The sequence below is a fragment of the Bactrocera oleae genome, chromosome 4 (genome assembly GCF_042242935.1).
Source record: "Bactrocera oleae isolate idBacOlea1 chromosome 4, idBacOlea1, whole genome shotgun sequence".
NCBI lineage: Eukaryota > Metazoa > Arthropoda > Insecta > Diptera > Tephritidae > Bactrocera > Bactrocera oleae.
Window position 1 is genome coordinate 50,672,646 of NC_091538.1, and position 19,082 is coordinate 50,691,727.

A 19,082-nucleotide genomic window follows, 5' to 3' on the forward strand; every position below is an offset into this window, starting at 1 on the left:
CAGCACTTTGGGTATGCTTGGGGGTTTATTCGGTTGCAGCTGTCATTATGCCAAACCAGCAAGTAGCAGGCTAAAGAACGCATGCGTTAAGTTACAAGACTGCAGTCGCACCGTTTTAGTGAGGGGATCTCGCTATTAACTCTTAACTCGATGCGGTCGTTCATATACATACATGTACATACGTACTAAGGTCGGTGTTCTCCCCTTGCGAGCGCTCAGGCTTTCGTTGGGCTCACCGCAGCGGGCAAAATTTCCAGTTAACACAAAGTGCGTCGGTCGGTCGGTCGGTCGGTCGGCCGTTCGTTCATCCGGTTGGTGGTGGCTTTTGTTGGCATATGCACTCGGCCGTTGCGACTGATGTTGTTCATCAAACGAATACATACACGAATACGATTATTTTCAACCCCCTCACTATGTAGATCCGAACGCTTGATGATTGCTTGCTTTGCTCCCATTATTGTTTCTGCTCCCTTCTTAGGCCGTTCGTTGCATGAGCCAAGCCAGCTACACCAGACCGCTGTCCCATTATTGTCCCTTGTGTTTATTTAGTTTTTCTCTTATTTAATGTTTTTTGTTATTTGTTATTTTACGTGGAAAATCAATAATAGGGGTGGATCACGGTTAGGTTACTGTTCGTTGTTTAATGTGTGTTTGTAAGAAAAAACGAAATTGGCAAATGTCATTCAGCTTAATATTTCCAAGTATAACTGTACCACGATATTTATAAAAATGCGATCTTTTTACTAGCATATTATGTACATAATTAAAAGTTTACCCTTGCACCCCCATTGGTGAAACAAATATTGTATATAACTTCAAAAGTTTCTCTTGCCATATTCGCAAATTGCAACCAATTTTTATACACCCGTGGACCAGCTTTCGCTGCGTCAAGTCCATGCTGAAGTAGTTCGGTTCTATTGTAGTTATGAAGGATGTTGTTTAGTGTTGTTGTAGTACCATAGAATCTTCCGAAAATAGTTTTTGAGAACGATCTTTGACTGGCAGCGCTTAATCGAATATAAAACCGACTTTGTACCAGTCAACGAATGATACCTTTTTTTTTAATTTTACTCTATAACAATCCGGTATGTCCCCACCGAACGTCGAATGAACTTTTCCAGAAGCTTTATCATTAAAAATATTCAATCGAAAAATATTTTTTCTACTGGATACCAGACACTTATACTTGTTTCGAACCCTAAATGATCGAAAACAATATTTTAATCAAATTTCAGCCCTTGTTAACATTGAGGGCTTCTGAACACCTGAAGGCAAAGTTTAGCTTATGGCTATTTCTATTCTAAGAGGAATCAAGGCTAAAACAAAATTGATCAAAAATCAAAATCTCACTCAAAATCTGCTCATATTTTGATTATGAAGAATGTGTAAATAATTTTAAAGTTTTGGACGACCGTTTTGTCTTCTCTTAACAATTTCAGGCAATCGAACAGTTAAAAGATCATATTCTCCATCACTGTCCCATAGATGGTAAACGGAGAACTGAATATACCGAATCAGATCAGGATGAAATTTTAGATTTGAGATACACTAATGGCAAGAACTTATATAGGTCTCTTCTCAGCAAGCTCAGTATAATACTTTCAGTTGAGTGATTTATTAGAAAGCAATCTTAACTGATTTCTCGAAAATGAACCGATCCTGCTTAATACTGGCTAAACCAAAATGATTTCATAAAAATCAATTTAGCAGCTGCTTTTAAATTAATATCAAAACTTTTACTTTTTTGACAGGCGACTAGCCTGGTTTGGTCGGTTAACTTCATATAAATTATGTTCCAAGTGGGTATTTTATAGTTCATCACCTCTTTTACTGCAACTTTGTGTTCGGTGAGTAGTGATTAGCAAACGTAATATACTAAACCTATCTTAATCAATTTAAGAACGCAAGTTACTTTAAACGGTTTCATATTTGACATTCCTGATCTAGTGTTAGATAGTCTATAACAACTACCTTAATGAATTTTGTGTTCTCAATGTCCACTGGCCGGCATTTAATTTCTATATCAGACCGAGTAAACTTAATAACTGCAAGCTGTTAACGATCTCAATTCATTTACTTGTTCTACGTCAATTCGCAATGTGATAAAAAATTGTATCTTTATCCATGAGCGAAGACTGTAGTTAGCAATAAATACTACCTGTGACTGGGTTATAAATACATCATGCGAGTATTCAAATTATAAATGTTAGCTATTTTTCAAATTTCGAGTTTACAGCATAAGTACACATGTACATATATTTGTATGTGTGTGAGTGCCCATATCGAGTGTTTTCAGCAGCGGTTATCAGCTGAACTCCGCTAGTTCCGCTAAAAATATACAGATTTAATTTTGAGAGTGCTTATGTTATACACTATTATTTAAAAGCTATAAAACCGTGTATGGTTCAGTTGTTGTAGTTTCATGAGTTGTGGTTCTTAACGAGTGACGAATTAAACTTACTAATTGCTCAGTGCTGACGTAGGAAAATTTAACCTTAAAAATAAAAGAACAAATACAATTCCCGACGTGCTTTTCGAGTGTACCGATGTGCTTCGTGTAGTTTTTTGCGCATATTTGCTTAATTTATGTTTATAGATTTATTTAACAACATGCCAGCAAGAGTTGTGTCGAATATATTTATGTTATCGGTGAAGTGCTCAATGAAAATTTTGTAACTGGCTCAGTATGAACCATATAATTTTAAATAAAGTTTAATTAAAACTTCATTAAACGCCTTTTTCCATAGCATTATATAACATTTTTGTACTAATAGTAGCTCACTTTAGATTATTTTTATATTTTATTTGATTTTTGTTTCCATTTTGAAACGATTTCCCAATATCCGCAGCATTTACGCTCATTTCGCCGAGACGTTGAAAATGGCGTCGCTAAATAAAAGCTCATCGCGATTAAGCTCAAAAGGATATTACTTACAAATAATCTACTTTGATTATATAACATATTAATATATGTGTGTATGTATATCTATAATTATTCACATTTGTATGAAATTAAAATTTTCAACATATTATACACTTACATATACATACATACATGTATGTACATATGTAAATTTTAACTTGTGAAATTATAGCCAGTTGAACCTGTAACCATCGTCAAAAACGTAATAAAATATATTTTTATAATGACTGCGTCGATCTACATAATACATAATGTGTGCATATGAAATATTTATTGTATATCTACATACATAAACACATACATACGCACATACTCACCCCCTCTAGCGCTGCTCGAGTAATGGTACAACTTTCAAAGTTATAAGAACATGCTAAATACGAAAATGAATTTGAAAATAAATGTATCTATACATGTGTTTGTGTATATGTGCGCGTGCCTGTCCAACTCGCAGATACATTAATAAACCAGTGCATATGCTCATAAAAACGTGCATACATACGTATATACGCTTGTAAAATTACTTCTCACATACATACATATATACAGTTACAACCTAGTATACAATTACATAGTACATATATATGCATGTAGATATGTGCTCACTTATGTAGGCTGTGTTTAACATTTTTGCTCGAATGTGGGTGTGAGATTTCTATTAAAAATCTGAAAGAGACTTCGTAGCTTTTGACGATCAATATGTTCGTCACACATAAGCAGACACATACATATATACACACATGCATGCATACATATGTATGTGCTTATGTATATTCATACAAACAAAAACTTATTATTCATAGTTTTGGGGATATTATGCACACAGGCACACAAACACACACACCAACTTTTCAAATTGAAAAGAGAGTTGCCGCGCTGACGTGAGAACAAGCGAATTCTTGATTGCTGTGGTGGTAGGCGCCTATACCTACACCTATTGGGGTGGTTCAAAGGCAAATTCATCTCGCACAATATTGCATGTAGTTGTTGTTGCTATTACAATTGTATTAAAGTCGTGTGTGTCATGCTTTTGTGCCCCTCAAATGAGCAAAGTGGCCGAATTGCAGGCCTGGCGCATTGGAGGGTTCGGACGATATTGTGCTCAGCTGGCAGCAGCAGTAACAATACAAGCTCTCAGGAATACGGTCGGTCCAGCGGGTGGACGATAGTTGCTTACATTTTTACTAAGTAACTAAGCAACACCAATATTGTTACTAGCGTACATATACACATACATACATACAAAACCACAAAAGAAACATACATACACGGTATAAAGTAGAAAGAAAAAGTTTATAAACGCGAAAAGCGTAAATTGCACGTTCGTTCAAAAAGAAATAATAAAAAAAAAATAGTAATAGAAATACTTACATGCATACATATACGTAAATATAAACGTATATGCGCTTGGGTGCGCTATTTATTTGTGTGTGTAAAATTCATAAAGTAAAGAAAAACTAAGAAAAATTTACAAACCAAAAAAAGAAAACGAAGAAATATTTAATAATAAAATTAAACAACACAATCAAATGCATAACCACTAACTGCTGTGTATTAAACGTTTTCGAACATAAGTAACTGTGAAATCGGTACGCTTTTTCGCTTTTGTATGTATTATGTGAGGCGTATTGGAACCAGAAGTTGGGAAAAATTCGTACATGTCAAGCAAAAACAGTTGGCGTTAAGGTCGTACGGAAAGTGTGACAGTCAGTGAAGGGTGCATGACAAATGCACTCATATAAGAGCATATTGCAGTAACAAAAACAAAACATGTACGCAAGTTTGGCAGCTTACGGAGTGCAACGCTAGAACCACAACATTACCTGATGCATCTCTTCGCAAGAGAACCGGAGAGAGCGTGCCTAAAAAGTAAGTTTTCAAAGTTCTATTTTTTATTTTTTCAATATTGTATATATGTATGTATGTATATAATTGTGCATACAAATATATACATATAAACGTGTATGTTTTTAATGCAGCTATCCATTGAAATATACCAGTTTAGCAACGGTATTAGTTAATAATTGCAAGCCGGTACCGCGTGACACCAATTACAGTTATTTTTTCGCGATGTCATAACCGAAAAATATTTTCAAAATATTTGAAATACATTTTAAATTTATAAATTTATGCCCAAAAATTGTTTGTTTTTAATATAAATGTGTAGATATACATACATAAAAACATATGTAAGTATGTTCCTAAGTGTTTGTGAATGAAAGATCTCAATTGCAGTAAAAATTAATTTTACTCTAAATCTTATTAGTCTCAATTTTTCAGTTATTTATCCTAAAATATAAAGTAGTAAATAGTATATGCCGTAGACACGTATACAAAACTAAAATTTGGGTAGGGTTTATGTCGCAACAAAGACAACAGCAAATCGGTCCCATCTTCGATAGAGAACGTCCAACTTCGGTAGTATTTCTGCAATAAAAAAAAATTTTCCGAAGGAAGCTTTAAATGTGTAAGATCATTCATTTGTCGGAAAATATTAATATGAACTCGCAAATTGAAGAAGCTGCTATTATATTAAAAGAAGCTGCCATTTTATGTGGACACGTAATCTATCCTGGTATTGATAGCTTTAATGTATGTATGGCATGATGGGAATACGGATATGTGAGGTAACAGCTAAATCAATAAAAAAAAGGTTTATACTCGTTTGAGGAGTCTCTATAGTTGTAGGTTCAAGGAAATCATTTGAAGTTTTGATTTACATGTGTACGTAAAATCCTACGTCTATATCACAATAATGCAAAAATCAAAATAGAATCTTCAATTTGTAAGCTCTTTTTACATATATAACCTCTTTCCCGTTTTTTAAGAAATATTATATTTTTAACATCAAATCATTTTAAAATTAACCTCATGAAGCTTTACTTAGGAACCCGGATACTTTTTAACCAACTGATTTTTAAGCTATGCATATATCGAAAGAAACCTTGATATTTCAGTATTTCTAGTTTCAGTTGTTAGATAAAAAATATTTCTTAGACAAACCTCTATAATATTTTAGAAATTATTAAAACCACTCGCAAAAAATTTGGAGGAAAACTTCGATTAGTATTTAGCCAAGATATAGTTCTGGTTAAATAAATTTATTTGTAATGAAAAAGGAAAATTACCCATTTAGGCGAATGATGAAATAATCGGAAACAAATAAAGCAAGTTAGCCTAGACTTAATCAGTACCTTTCATTGATTCTCTTTGGCTGACAAAAACACTGTGGCTCCATTCCCACAAACGTTGTATTAAAAAAAAAATAACAATATTCAAAATCATACCAAATCGTACTACAAACACTGAATTGCGCCGTCGCCAACTTGCTCTCTTTGGTTCAGTCGAAGCAAGGGGCATAAAAATCGATCGCATTCGCTCAACTGTAGAAGACACATTTGATTTGGTTGGCATTCGCTTGAATTTAAGTTTACTTTGGATCTGCTACCATCGTACTGAGAGCGATGTTGTTGTAATTTTTAATGATATTGTTTCCGGGTGGCTCCGTAAGTTCAATTGTAATAGCGAGATGATTACGACACGTCATAATCGAAATTACTGTCAAACTTCGATAGAAATTGTAAACAAGCATCAGATATTTATGACGTCACAAAACAGTATATTTTTCTGTCAAAAACACTCTAAGACAAGTACGGGGACGAAGTAGTCGAAACTGGTCCACCAATTTAGGTGATATCTGACGTAAATTTGTTAAAAAGACAAACGTCGGACAGATCGTGTAATTATGATATTATATCGTTTGTTCAGATGTGTGATTTTGTTTAATAATTCCCCTATTTAATTGATCAGAGCAAAAAAGCTTATAAACTTTATGTTTATTCTGACTAAAAATTGTTCAGAGAAAATATGTGTTATCGGATTATTATTTGAATATGCTACCATCTAACTGATTGTGAAGATATAGAGATCTTGGCTTAGAACTCTTGTATATGAGTGTTGAAAAACAATATTTCAGGTTAAAAAAAAAAAAACAATATTTATATTTTTATAGTAAATAATATTTTAACAGTTCAAACCAGGAAGATTAATACGGGCTTAAATAAACGTATAAAGAAAGCATACCAAGTTATATTGGCTGAACAAGGTATAGGTATTAAGTTTGCCACGAAGTTTGTAACAACCCGAAGGAAACACTAAAGACCGTATAAAATATATAGATAAATGATCAACGTTACCAGCTGCACGTGTCCTTTTCTAATGAAGAAGCTGCTAATTTGCCGAAACCGCCAATAGCTACCATATTTTCACGAAATTTGAATATTATTGTTCAAAGTAACGATACAATCTCCGAAGAAATGTTTCAGATTGGACCACTATAGCATATAACTGTCATAGATAGATAGATTGAATAGAGATATGCAACGCGACCTATAGTCTATTGTGTCCTCTATATAGCTGTCATACAAACTGATCGATCAAATTCAAGTCCCCGTATGGAAATTTTTTTTATTTGACAAGATACCTTCACGAAATTTGGCATTATTCTAGGCGACGCCACAATATCCGAACATGTTCAGATCGCACCACTATAGCATATGCATAGCTGTCATGCAAACTGACCGATCCAAATCAAAATTAAGATATTTTTATACATGTGCTGTTAAAATTGAACCTGTGAAGGGTACAGTCGTGCGACGTATTTTCTGTTTTTTATTCTCAATCATAGTACATATGTATGTATGTACATTGATAGCTAAAGAAGTTTAGACTTCTTTCTGATACTACAACAGAAAAATTAATAAATAATAAAAATTTTCAATAAAGTTTACGAATATTTTTCTTAAACAAATTTATACTTTACTTAAGTACATAAGTACATACTTGTAAATGAATTAAACATTCCGTAAATGTTTTTGTGAAATATGTATGGAATGTAAATATGGACCTGTCATCAAATACATATGCACTTACGTATGTTTCTACATACATACATGCATATGTAAATGTTAATGTTAACAATAACAAAATAAATTATTTCGTTGCTTAGCACCTTAGCGCTCGCATACTCACACTCGGCTTTTCCTTTCCGAAACTTTACACACAAAACGCTTTCAAATGAGTTAAGTTAAAGTGTTGGTGAGAGCGCCGAACAGGTGTGCTTGTGTGCGTGGATTTTCTCTCACTTGACAGTGTATTGAATTTTTCGAAGATGGAATCAAATTTGAAGTTCTCTGGTCGAAGCTCGTGCTGGCATAGCGAACTTTTGCAGTTGAAGCGACGTCGTGCATGATTAAAAGCGTTTGGAGTCTCAGCTCCGCAACGGGCGTTGGAAAAACTTTCATACACTTATGGATACAAAAATAAGGAGCTAAAAAAAGTAAATTTTTTACAAATTAAAAATGTTTAATATTTATATTTTAGTTTTACATATGTACATATATGTTGAAAAAGTTGAAAATTTCCACAAACTTGTGCGTGTTTTGTGTAGCACAGTGAAAAGCAGCAGCAAAATTTCTTCAAAGTTTCACAATATCCATGAAAAAGCATATTTAAAATGTTGAAATCGAAAAATATATACATGCATACAAGTATATGTATGTATGTTTGTGTGATTTTATGAAAATGTGTGTGCGTGCGTGTGAATGCAGCTGGCGAACATGGAATAAAGATTTGCAGTGCCGAGTTTAAAAACCACACATGCACAAGCATTATTACTTACATACAAAAAATAAAAATATGAAAAAATTTATAAGTAAAAGCCAAAAGCTAAAAGCATTCGAAAAAATTTTGTGCGCAAGAAAAACATGATCACTTCAAATTGAATTATTGGGTGTGCCAATAGGTTTTCTATGTGGCATATCTATGTACACACTTATATATATGTATGTATGTACGTGAATGTATGTAAATGATGACCTATGCGGATTTTATGTATGCGAGCACTTACAATCACACATGCATACAAACAGCCGTATAATTGCATATGTATTTAAAGCGGGGAGCTGTACTTTTTCTCTAATTGGTACATTTGCACATTTATGTGTGTATGGAGATATGTAAATATTTGCATTTTCTATGCACCAGTGTATTGGTGCAGTGAGCTAAATTTATGTGCATGTGTGTGGGTGAAATGAGAACTTAAACAGTGTATTTCCACAAATATATGTACGTATGTATGTGCAAGCATGCATGAAAAAAAGTAAAACAGCAACAACATGATAAAATATGTGCATTCTGCATAAATATTTAACAAACATTCATACACTCATATGTGTATATGTACTTTCGTAAGTTTGTGACTTATTGACGAACAACGCCAGCGAATGCATGGAGCAGCGCAACGACAACGAGTGAATCCCACAATAAAACAGTATTTCTCATGGATAACAGAACGCATGTGCATATTTATGTATGTATGTATGTATTTCTGTGTGTAAACTTGTAAATGCAGTGCAAACATTGAAGTGTGACATTCTTAAATGTTTTTTGTTTTTGTTTTTTTTTTGCTCTCCTTTTCATGCAGTAGTCCAACCAGTGCTACTAATTTATTTAGAAAAAAACCACTTGTTTTTGGTGCTTGTGTGTTTGGGAAACAAGTTAATTAGTTGAAATTGTAAACGTTTCTTAATGATCGAAACGCTTTCAAATCATCGTTACATAAGTGCACGTTTTGACGACTGCACTTGGGTTGTGTGTGCAGATACACATACATATGCATATAACAAACACACATATAAGCGCATACATATACATACATATATGCACACATGCATACAATGAACTGACTGTGCGCTGCTGTCTCCTTGCTCAATAAACGCGAAGAGGAAACTTCTTAAAGTTTCACTTCGTAAATCTGATCTTAAAATAGAAGTTAATAAGAAATACGGGGAAATTGGCGAGAGACCTTAATTTTTTTTGCTTTTGTTTTTTTGTTGAAATTCGGCCAGTGGCGGAGACAAACAATGGAAATGGCAGCCATTTGTAAATTGTCTGCCACCGGTGCGACGGCAGCCATTTTGATTTTTCCGCGTACCATTTTCATCATTGCGAGTCTGTTTGTATGTCTGTACTATGTATGTGGTGAATGTACACTGTCATTGTCAAATAACCCACAAAGCTATGCTTGTACATTCATAAATGAAAATGTAACTTTGAAAATATAACTTTATGCAAATTTATTGTAATTCTTTTATGTTTATATTACAAACTACATATACATACATATGTATGTACATTTGTATATAGTACATGCATTTGTGGTCAATTATGTGTATGTGAAGCTTTTTCCAGTTGAAAATTTGCGCAATTATAGGATCATAATTAAGTGCGTGCATATTGCAGTGTTATTTTCGGTGTAAATGTATGTATACGCGTATGTTTATTTTATGTGCTGTCAAGTGTACAAATTAACATGAAATATCTAGGAAAAATCGATTTCATGCTTATGAGTGATCAATGCATAATTTGAATATTTATTTCCAAATCTAATTAATTTATTTACAAGCATTTTAAATATTTTTGTATATAAATATGTACAATTATGTTTACCATTGAGCGTCATTGATTATCGAATGAAAGTGTAACTACCAAATCATTGCATATATTATATTAAGGTCACATATGTTTTACGGCTTCAAGAAAAAATTTTATTGTCATATTTAATTCTATGTTTCTAGAATATTGTCCTAAATGTTGGAGGTACAGCTTTGAAAAGCTTTTTTTGACAGAGGTCTTTGAGATATAATTAACAAGATCTTGCCGTGGAGGATTTTTTTTGTTCAATCACAACTATTTAAATAAAAAAAACGTCGAGAAATTTTCATCAAAATTTGCATGTTTTCTAAAAACGGCTGCCGCTTTATTTTCACTTTGTTTGTTTTTTCTCATCCCAATACCAAGTTAATGGTCTTAGTTCAAACACATATTTTTTTTTCCTTTTAATGATCCTGTCGGAAATTCGGCTGACAACGCAAAAGCACCTTTTTTTCGAGGGACTGCCGGAAATGACATCGTAATGACCGAGTTTTGAATATTTTCATTTGAAATTTTCACAAAATCTTTGAAAAATATGTGTCTTTGGAATTATATAATCAACTCGGCTAAATTCAAAACTTAATTTTCATCTTTGGCAGGCACTGCCGAATCTTTTGAACACAAGCCTAAAAAATTATTTATGAAAAATGTTTGAAGGCGAAAAAAGCTTAAATCTTAATTATTAGTATATTTTCAATTGATGTTATGAAGGAGGGTATTGAAAGACACCTGAATTATACTAAAATATCTGGAAAATAACCGAAATCAAACTGATTTTTTGATTAATAATTTAATTAAATTTAATGAATAAAGTAGTATTTTTTAAAAATATGCATATAATACGTACCTATGTTTGTACATACATATATGTTGGCAATTATATTCATAAATGGCCTTGTATCCAAAATCTATTTGCTCCTGAAATGTACATATCTATAACTCTTCATAATTTTATTAATAAACTTTTTTTTAGCCAACCTTTTTACTAAGTCGATAATTGTTGAACTAATATCTTAATATTTGACCTTGTAAATAGAAAAATACTTGGTAAAGCATTTGAGAAACGATCTTTGTTGAAAGTCATTGTCTACACTCATGGTCAAATGAATCATATACATATTTGGAGGGCAAATATGCGCACACATATCTAAATATCTTAATATGTCCATGTGTACATTGAAATCGCGATCCTAGGTAGTTAAATTTTTTCAGGTACCAACGTATTACTTTTGTTTGCTCCATGCAGAAAAACAATTTCTCCAGACTAACGGAGATGTGACCTTTGTTGGGACAGTACTTACATATGTATACACACTCAAAGGTCACGTTCAATCGCTGGTTCATGTCTCCATATTTTCATTATATAGTATCTTATGTACATACATATGTATGTCAAACTCAGTAAGCATTAAAGTCTGAGTTTGAGATATTTAAATTTGCCCAATTTTGTACGCTATATATTGTACAAGTGCTTTTCTATAAAATGTTTGCTATAATTTATTTATGCTTAGAATATTTCAATATAATCACGACAATACAATCATGTGACAAGTCAATCAGCTGTTGCATTCACAATTTTATTACCCCTGTTATCAGATCTAAACAATTTCTACGGAGATTTTATGATTTCATAAAGATATCTCGTCAAATAAAAACGTTTTCCACACAAGGACATGATTTTGATCGTTCAGTTTGTATGGCAGCTATATGCTATAGTGGACCGTTATCGACGGTTCCGACAAATGAGCAGCTTCTTGATGAGAAAAGAACGTGTGCAAAATTTCAGATCGATATCTCATAAACTAAGGGACTACTTCGCGTATATAGGGCTAAATCGACTCAATTCATCAGGCTGATCATTTATACTCCTAAGTACATACAGATATTTTTATAAAGTCTCCGACGTTTCGTTCAGGGTGTTACAAACTTGGTGGCAAACTTAATATACCCTGTTCAGAGTATAAATATACCATATGTACGTACATACATACTTATGTAAATATGTACATTCGTAAATGGACATCTGATAAAAACATTAAACGTTTATGGAACTTCGTAAATTTTAAAGGTTTCAGTGATGCCATAATAAATTTGAATGATATGTAGATATCAAATGACATTTATTCATACAAACATGAGTACGCAAATGCATGTATGCATGTATAAAGCATTCCCCTTTTAGCATTTTCTTTAACTTTTCTATACGAGAGTTAAAAATGTTTGAAGGGAGACAAAAACTAAATTGCTTAGTTGATCTCTCATAAGTGCAAGTATCTACTACGAGTATCTCTGAGACATATGTACATATATGTATATTTGCATCTATACATATGTACACGCATTCACGTTGCAGCGCTTTTCACACTCTCCAGTGCAATCTCACAAATTTATTGAAACTCATTTAAATGTTTTTCAAAAGGAACTGCATGCACTCACCAGCGGTGTCAACGTCAGAGGTCTGTCTATGCGTAGCCTTGACGAACTTTCCACGTACGTGGCAATTTTTTTTTATCCGGTCGTAAATGGTAATTACATAAATAACATACATGTGTTTGTACATCATATACATATGTACGTAAATAATATATGTACATATACCCACGGTTTGAAAACTACCCTAGTCTCGCGAAATTCTCGCAGAACTTCAGGGTGAATTAAGGCTTCTTTTAAAGATCCCCATGTACACATAAATACAAACATACATCGATGTAAGCACGAGCATGTGCAAGCATAACGACGGCTCTTTATATTGATCGACGTTTGGTAGGCATACATATATATATGTATATGTAGATACGTTTATATATAGATACAACTATGTATGCATGTTTTCAAAACGAAAATGACTGCAAGGGTGCTTAAATTTGTAAATGTGTTTGTATGTGAAAATGATAGCATGGGGAGAGAATTTAGAAGTCCGCACGAGAAGAGGGGAAAATGTAATAAAGTAGGGGTATGGAAGAGAATATTAAGGCAACAAAATATAGCTCATATGATTACACACACATATCCGTCCATTTTTCGTATACACAATTGTGTAGTTGTTGTAATTGTTAGTGGGTTGATATTTTAAAATAAATTTGAAGCATAAAAAGGGACGATGAAGGCTGGAGAGTTGAACCTCGCGACATTTTGTATGTATGTACATATGCTTCATTGATGGCGATAGCATACCTAAAAGCAGAGAACTTGAAAGACTTTTCGTGTTCTCCAATAAAAACCCCAACTAGTTCGTTACTGTCGTTTCATTTTCAGCAGTTTCGGTATTTTCCCATCAAAATTTGTGTAAGTGGCCAGATTGAGTATTTTTTTGCATATGGCAATATTAACGATCCTTCTTTAAGAAGAATTTGTAATTAAAATGGAAAGCTTTAAAAATTGAAGTTTGACTTTCGCATGTGTAGAGAAAATTTGAGAAACCCCCTTTTGTTTCGGATGTATACAAGTATGAATGACTTTGCCTTACAAACTACGATCATTGACTTCTATGTCCGCTTTGATCATATATAATATAATATTAAAAAAAGTCAAGAAAGTAAATTTTATGAAACTTGTTAATATAAATATAAAGCTAAATCAATTAATACTTTAGTCTTTTCCTAAAAATGATAAATCCACCGATTCGTATAGGAAACTCTTAAACTTTTTCGAATAAGTAAAAAGAAAAGGAAATGCGGTTATCGTGATCCATGTTTGAGAAATTTTTATTTTTATTTGTTAACATTTCATTTTCCAAAAAGATAATCGGTCTTATGTTGTTCGCTTTAATGCGAGCATTTCGATATTAGCTAAGCTACTTAAAGATTTTCAGCTTTCCATGTATGCTGGCAACCTTGGCGAAAATTCATGATTTTCTTTTTAATTCTCTTCGTGTTCACTTCTGTTTCAATTCCACCAGCAATAATATGTTTGCATATATTTATACATATATACATGCATGTATGTATGTTTTTTGTTTTTACATTTCTACATAAAATATACGCAGAGTTGTGCAGCAGTTAGCAACCGGAGGGTAACATACAAACATACATAGAATATATATATAATTTACATGTAGATAGAGTAGTTAGTAAATAATTGTGTACCTGAATATAATAAAGATGTATGCAAGTGTAGAGAACGAAACGAAATTTCCCCTTACTCCATTTCTTCCCTCGTTCGTGATCGTGTTCATATTACGTACCTGAGTATGCTGCTTCAGTAGGAGAGAGAATCTATGATTTCCCTTAATATGTTTCGCACGTAAAGCTGAGAAATTGAGGGACGGCGGCAAACTCGTTATTATATTATATGGCGTCGGCTATTGCTATTGCTGTATTGCTGGCTGGCCTGTTTACCTCTCGTTTGTGGATTGTCGTTCGTGATGCGCCAGTTGAGTTTAGGCTGTTGGAGCTTTTGTTTGTGTCTGCTTAATTTTTCGCGGTTGTTTTGGTGAAAAAGAAAGTTGAAGTCTGGAAAATGTGAGTTATTTTAACATTTATATGTTCTACATAGATACATACATATGTAGTGTGTGTGTGCTTTGGTTTTTTGATAAGGAAATATGTGTTGATAAAAATATTTGTATTTGAAGAAATACTTTACATCTTCGTATAAAAATAATCATAAGTATGTATACATGTGTGTATATGAGTACAATATCGAAAAGTACAACGTGGAGTGTTAAAGAAAATCAAGTGAAATTATGCCAACTAATTAATATGTGTGTGTATACGTGCGTCAGCATAACAGTTTTGCTGCTTGGTATTCTGAAGGTGTTTTTTCTCTGGAAATTGATGGATTATTTCACTAAATATATATATATATATATATATACATATTTATGAAAAATAATTACAAAAATATATTGAAAAAACTGCAAATGAAAAAGAACTTTGTATGATGCTGAAATTTTGAAGTACATATGCACATATGTGTGTCTATAGAGACTTTCTGACACTACAGTAGTGGTTAAAAATTCGTTGGTTAGTGAATTTCCTCGAGGAAAAGAAAGTGCAGAATAACGGGCGTTATTGGCAAAGCAGAGGCAAAATTGATTAATGAAGAGAATAAAAAGTTGCAGTGGCAACACTGTTGGGGAGGAAAAGTAACGAGCGCAAACTGTACGCTAGCTACGAAATCGAACATCGGGCGGGAAGCCGAACAATAATTTTGCGCGGTGGTGACAGCAAAACGAAGTCGAGACATGTTGGTTGTTTAATCTATGCTATTTGTTGTTGTACTGGTCGCATTTGAGCTGTTAACGGTGGTAGTAGTAATTTATCCCCACATTCATATTAACGGTGCTTCCATTTTGTTCGAATTTTTCTTCTACTGTTCTCACAACATGTTATTGTGTTATACATACTAGCTAACTGACTCGGCTGTTTGGCTGCTAATCATAAGTTTGTCCTTTGAAGATTGTACATTTCGTTTGAGTTGCTTCTATTTTTGATATATTTAGCATATATTCCTCAACTATTCGTAGAGAAAGTGCATTTCAATCGATACAGTAAAGAATGAACTCATAGTGACTAAAAGTGCTGATGGTAGATAAGTACGTGTACATATAAATGTATTCGTGTCCAGAAGTTATATATTTTGCTGTTGTATACGCTAATGCAAAGCAAGTTTACATACATATCTGTTGCCAAGATTCTCGTATAACAAACAAAAAAACTGTGTGAATGTATACTTTTAACAACAAATGATGTATTATTTAAACAAAAATATTGAAGAATTTCGTTTACAATTTTGTGTTGGTGTGAACCCTGGCAACTTTGGGCTAGCTTACATTAATGAGAGAAAATTGCCTTGTGTTAGAAAGTCACATGCTGCGCTACTTGCAGATACATTTTTGATGAATATTAAAACAAGATAAAACAAACATAAAGTTTACTTCGATATATGTATATACAAATGTTTGTAGACAATAATTGTGTTGAACATTACTAGAAAATGTAGTACATTCAGTTTAAAATCGATCTATACAAGCATACAACATCGTTATTAAAGAACAAACTGGATGTAATTGTTTAGAATTTCTGGTTTTTTAGTAAATGTTTGGTTTTAAAAGCTCTGTATAAATAATCTTGTTAGGTAGGTAGACAAGCCAGCATATGCACATATGATATAAGTATGTATATGAGACAAAAAATTGTTGAGCTCCCTTGGATTTCACTGAAGCTTTAATTCAACTATAACTTTATCAACATGATCAGCTGTACTTCTAAATATTGAAGAACAACAAAATATTTCGTTAAGTCATATTCCATCGGGGACCATATAAAGTATATATGTTTATTAAGAGTCCATTTAGGCATGTCCGTTTGTATACTATACTCGAACTAGTCCGTAAATTTTTGGGCTTATGAACGATGCAAAAGCACATTAACAGCAAAAATGTTCATATCGGACCACTATAGACCAATCAAAATCAAGTCCTTGTATGGAAACTTTTTTTGTGTAGACTTCAATGCAATCAAACTTTTCTTGATTTCAAATAAGTGTGATATTCCAATATAAAATTGAAGTTGTAGGGTAGACGAATATTTATTAAACTAAATATGTGCAATTCGTGTTCTAATGGAAAAATTATTTCTAACTTACTTCATGTGCTATACCTATATTAAGGGCCAGATTTATTTACTCAACTGTTTCACAGAATGATTTAGTGTAGTTAAGTGTATACACTATATATATGTACATACATATATAAATTTTAAATAATCTTATATAATATGCATAAAAAATAATATTTTAATATATTATCTTTTTTTTTCAGTTACATTTACAGTTGCAGTTTCAATATTGTGAAGAAATTCTCTAGTTATAACATTTTGGTACTACACTTAAACTTCATTCATTCAACGTCTACAAAAATAGAAAATTGAAAACACTGAAAACTCCAAAATTATAATCTGCTGCGGGATTGGTTTCCCCATATAATTTTTCACCATAAATTGCCCATCATCAAACAATACTGCTTTTAACATTGGCGTCATAACTACATCCTCGTGGGACCATCGCTGTCAGTTGGCGCCATGGAGGACGATCAGCAGTTTTGTCTTCGGTGGAACAACCACCAGAGCACGCTAATAAGCGTATTCGACACTCTGTTAGAAAATCAAACACTCGTCGACTGCACATTAGCCGCTGAGGGAAAATTCCTTAAAGCCCATAAAGTGGTGCTGTCTGCCTGCAGTCCATTTTTTGCCGTAAGTATATATACATACCTTAGAACATTGCAATTTGCAATTGATTAATGTTTTTTTTCTCTTTTTTTTATATTTTTAGACTTTACTGCAACAGCAGTATGATAAACATCCAATATTCATATTGAAGGATGTCAAATACCAAGAATTGCGTGCCATGATGGACTATATGTATCGTGGGGAAGTGAATATTTCACAGGATCAGTTAGCTGCATTGCTAAAAGCCGCGGAATCACTGCAAATCAAAGGTCTGTCAGACAACCGCAGTGGTAGTACGCCGAAAACAGAACAACACCGTGGTTTAAATGTACCTGGAAGTGGTAGTAATATCGGTGGTGGTGGTAAATTGAGTGGTTATACACTCGAGCAGACGCAGTCGAAACGTCCTCGCGTTGGACCATCCCCCATGGAGACTGCCGATATATCAGGATCCCGCGAGGGCTCATCTAGTCCATCTAGACGTCGAAGGAAAGTTAGACGCAGGAGCGTCGAAAATGCTATGTCCGGTAAGTTACTTAAAAATAAAATTTTAATAATATATCGGTTTTTATAACCTCGAAATTTCCAAAAAACTGTACAACAACAAACGGTTTTAAAGTTGTAACGTGTTTGTTGAGAGTTCTTAAAATTTATTTCGGGGCGAATTTAAAAACCAAATAAATTCATTTACAACTTTAAGCAACGTGAATTAATTCGAATATTTCCTATGTTTGCAGCAGACGTTCATGACAATTCCAACTCTTCTCAAATCAATCAATCGTCACTTCAGCCACAACAACAACCACAAACCAATGCAAGTCTAACTGGGGTTGGGGCCTTAGCGGCAGCCACCTCTTCACTTCCAGTTTCGGCATCCGCACTATCGACCGGTTCAAGTGGTGTTTTAGCAGCAACTGGTTCCATAGTTAGCACACAAGGCACTACTCAGCAAATGACCACAAACATTACCAAAAAGACTGAAAGCGTTAAGGGAGCAAGCGATGCCATGAATTCAGATAATATACCAACAGTGGGTGTAGTTGGTACCGGGGACGAACAAAATGTTGAACATCTTAAGGGTGAAAAGTCCAATCACAAACAAAAGTCATCGGCAGCTGGTGTTGCTGGTAAAGAAACTGCCGAAATGGTAATCGAACCGAAAAGTGAATATGAAGAAGAAGGCAATGAGGAAACCGTTGAAGATTTAACATTAGACGATGAGGAAATGGGTATGGACGATTTAGATCAAAATGCCGGTACAAGTCAAGCTGGTGAAGGATCGAGTCAAGGTGAGACAATGTCAAATTTATATGAACTACAAAAATTATTGAATGCAATTTAGCAATTTTGTAGATTTGTAAATTATACATTTATTTGTCAATAATTGGTTTTTGTGTTTTTCTTGTTTAAAGGATATGCACCGTGGCAACATGACAGATCTCAGGACGAGTTATTATTGGCGCCACAAGAAGCACAGCAACGGGATCCACAAGGTG

At 33.5% G+C, this 19,082-nt stretch overlaps 1 protein-coding gene across 7 annotated transcripts in view; it reads left to right on the forward strand.

Annotated features, from left to right (window-relative positions):
* The first annotated feature begins 4,024 nt into the window (after window positions 1-4,024).
* The window catches only part of lola (longitudinals lacking), a 111,829-nt gene continuing 96,771 nt past the window's right edge, over window positions 4,025-19,082 (forward strand). For 2 of the 7 annotated variants that reach the window (XR_011395963.1, XM_014237797.3), the window contains exons 1-5: window positions 14,700-14,874; window positions 17,178-17,610; window positions 17,690-18,113; window positions 18,324-18,875; window positions 18,999-19,079. Coding sequence is in view for 6 of the 7 variants with exons in the window: in XM_014237797.3 (XP_014093272.1) it covers window positions 17,437-17,610; window positions 17,690-18,113; window positions 18,324-18,875; window positions 18,999-19,079 (1,231 nt within the window). In the remaining variant the exon portion in view is untranslated. Of the gene's footprint in view, window positions 4,790-8,159; window positions 8,259-14,681; window positions 14,875-17,177; window positions 17,611-17,689; window positions 18,114-18,323; window positions 18,876-18,998; window positions 19,080-19,082 lie in introns of those variants that run through there. The other 5 variants (XM_036377283.2, XM_036377291.2, XM_036377322.2 and 2 more) reach the window with 5 other exon arrangements.